Source organism: Condylura cristata, unplaced genomic scaffold (genome assembly GCF_000260355.1).
Source record: "Condylura cristata isolate star-nosed mole 26May11 unplaced genomic scaffold, ConCri1.0 scaffold00006, whole genome shotgun sequence".
NCBI lineage: Eukaryota > Metazoa > Chordata > Mammalia > Eulipotyphla > Talpidae > Condylura > Condylura cristata.
The window spans coordinates 14,671,279-14,672,816 of NW_004567107.1; the positions used below are offsets into that span (position 1 = coordinate 14,671,279).

The 1,538-nt window shown below is 56.3% G+C and overlaps 1 protein-coding gene across 1 annotated transcript in view; it reads right to left on the bottom strand.

Annotated features, from left to right (window-relative positions):
- The window catches only part of COL27A1 (collagen, type XXVII, alpha 1), a 124,647-nt gene that overhangs the window by 52,746 nt on the left and 70,363 nt on the right, over positions 1 to 1,538 (bottom strand). The window contains exon 23 of the mRNA XM_012721232.1: positions 885 to 929. Coding sequence (XP_012576686.1) covers positions 885 to 929 — 45 coding nt within the window. The remainder of the gene's footprint in view (positions 1 to 884; positions 930 to 1,538) is intronic.

Sequence of the window (1,538 nt, forward strand, 5' to 3'; positions counted from 1 at the left end):
AAGAAAGGGACCAAACAGAACATAAAGGGACAGAGGAATGGAATGTTAATGCCATTGTCAGCTGGGGACCCCTGGAATCCCGGAGACCCTGCAGGAAACTCTGGGGGGCAACCTAGTTTCATAACCGCACTAAGATGGCATTTGCCGGCGTCACGCTCATTCTCAAGCACGGAAGTGGAGTTTTCCAGGGGCTACATGACACGTGGTGTCATCAGCAGATTAAATACAGAAGCAGATCCGAGGATCCAGCTGCCTCCTATTAAGCCAGACATTAAAGAGATTTACAAAAATGGTAACACAACGCCACTCCTCTCATTCGATTACATTGCTTTGGAACAACTAGCTATTTTTTGTGACCCTGTAATTTTATGAACAGGAAATGGGTTTGTTACCGTTTTCAATGCCTTAAGAATACATTTAGCATTTCTCAGTTTTAATTACTAATAGCGATTCGTGAAAACCACAACAAAGAAAGCAATTTCAGTCCGGCTTCTTGGTGTCAAGAAGCCAAATACTCTCACAGACACCAGGTGAGAGTGGACAGGGCAGAAGCGCCTTGGGGAGCAGCGGTGAGAGGTCAGGGTTGAGTGTCAGGTGGGTGTCATCGGGCCCCTGCCTGTGGGTCTTGGGCTAAACCCTTCACTCTGAGCCTCACTGGCTTCAAATGAAAACATGGTTCCGCTCCATGGGGCACTAAGTGAGAGAGGAGCAAAGCACCGGCACGCAGAAGAGGAGACGTCGGGGTGGCAGACCCCTTTGGGGTCTGTCCTGCCTGCCCCTCATGATCGACGAGCTCTCTCCAGAGCACTGTCCGGAAGTTGCCCGTCCGCTCACAGCTGGCTCAGCAACCACAAACCTCCCTGCCCCAGGCCAGCAGCACTCACCTCTACGCCGGGGGTCCCTGGTGGTCCCATGGGTCCCTCATCTCCCTAGAGTTGGGAGACACAGAAGGGACTCAATTCAATGGGACTTTAGGAAGGAGAAGGGGCAGAGATCAACCCTCCTGGGCCAATGGAGGCCTACCCCCCTGCCTGGACCACCCAAGGCACTGGCGCCGCGAGTCATGGCCCACAGGGCAGGCCACGCACACAAGGACTTCCAGAACCCTCTGAGTGTGGTCAGCCCAGGGTCATGGCAGGCTGGGTGGGAAAAGCAAAGCTGATGCCGTGAGAATAGAGCCCCAGACTACTGCTGGGGGCAGGGCGACGTCTGTGTGTATCTGGGCACGTGATGAACTGATGCGCCTGACCCAGCGGCGGGCCTGCTTCCCCAGTGGCAACGTGCGTGTGGACACACGCACATGGCCGAGCCAACCCTCCCTCCACTGTCCCCTTCCCTTCTGGCCCATGGAGATTCTCCAGCTCCAACCGGCTCGTGGAGCCCACGTGACTGTCCATCATGAATGAAGCGCATCTCGCCACCTACTCCTGAGCGGGTTGTGCGGCCCCCGGGGCTGCGTCCCGGCGGCTCCCGGGGGACAGGAGTGAGCACCATGGGGTCTGTGTCCCGGGCTTTGGGTCTAAGCAGGCCTGGGTCCG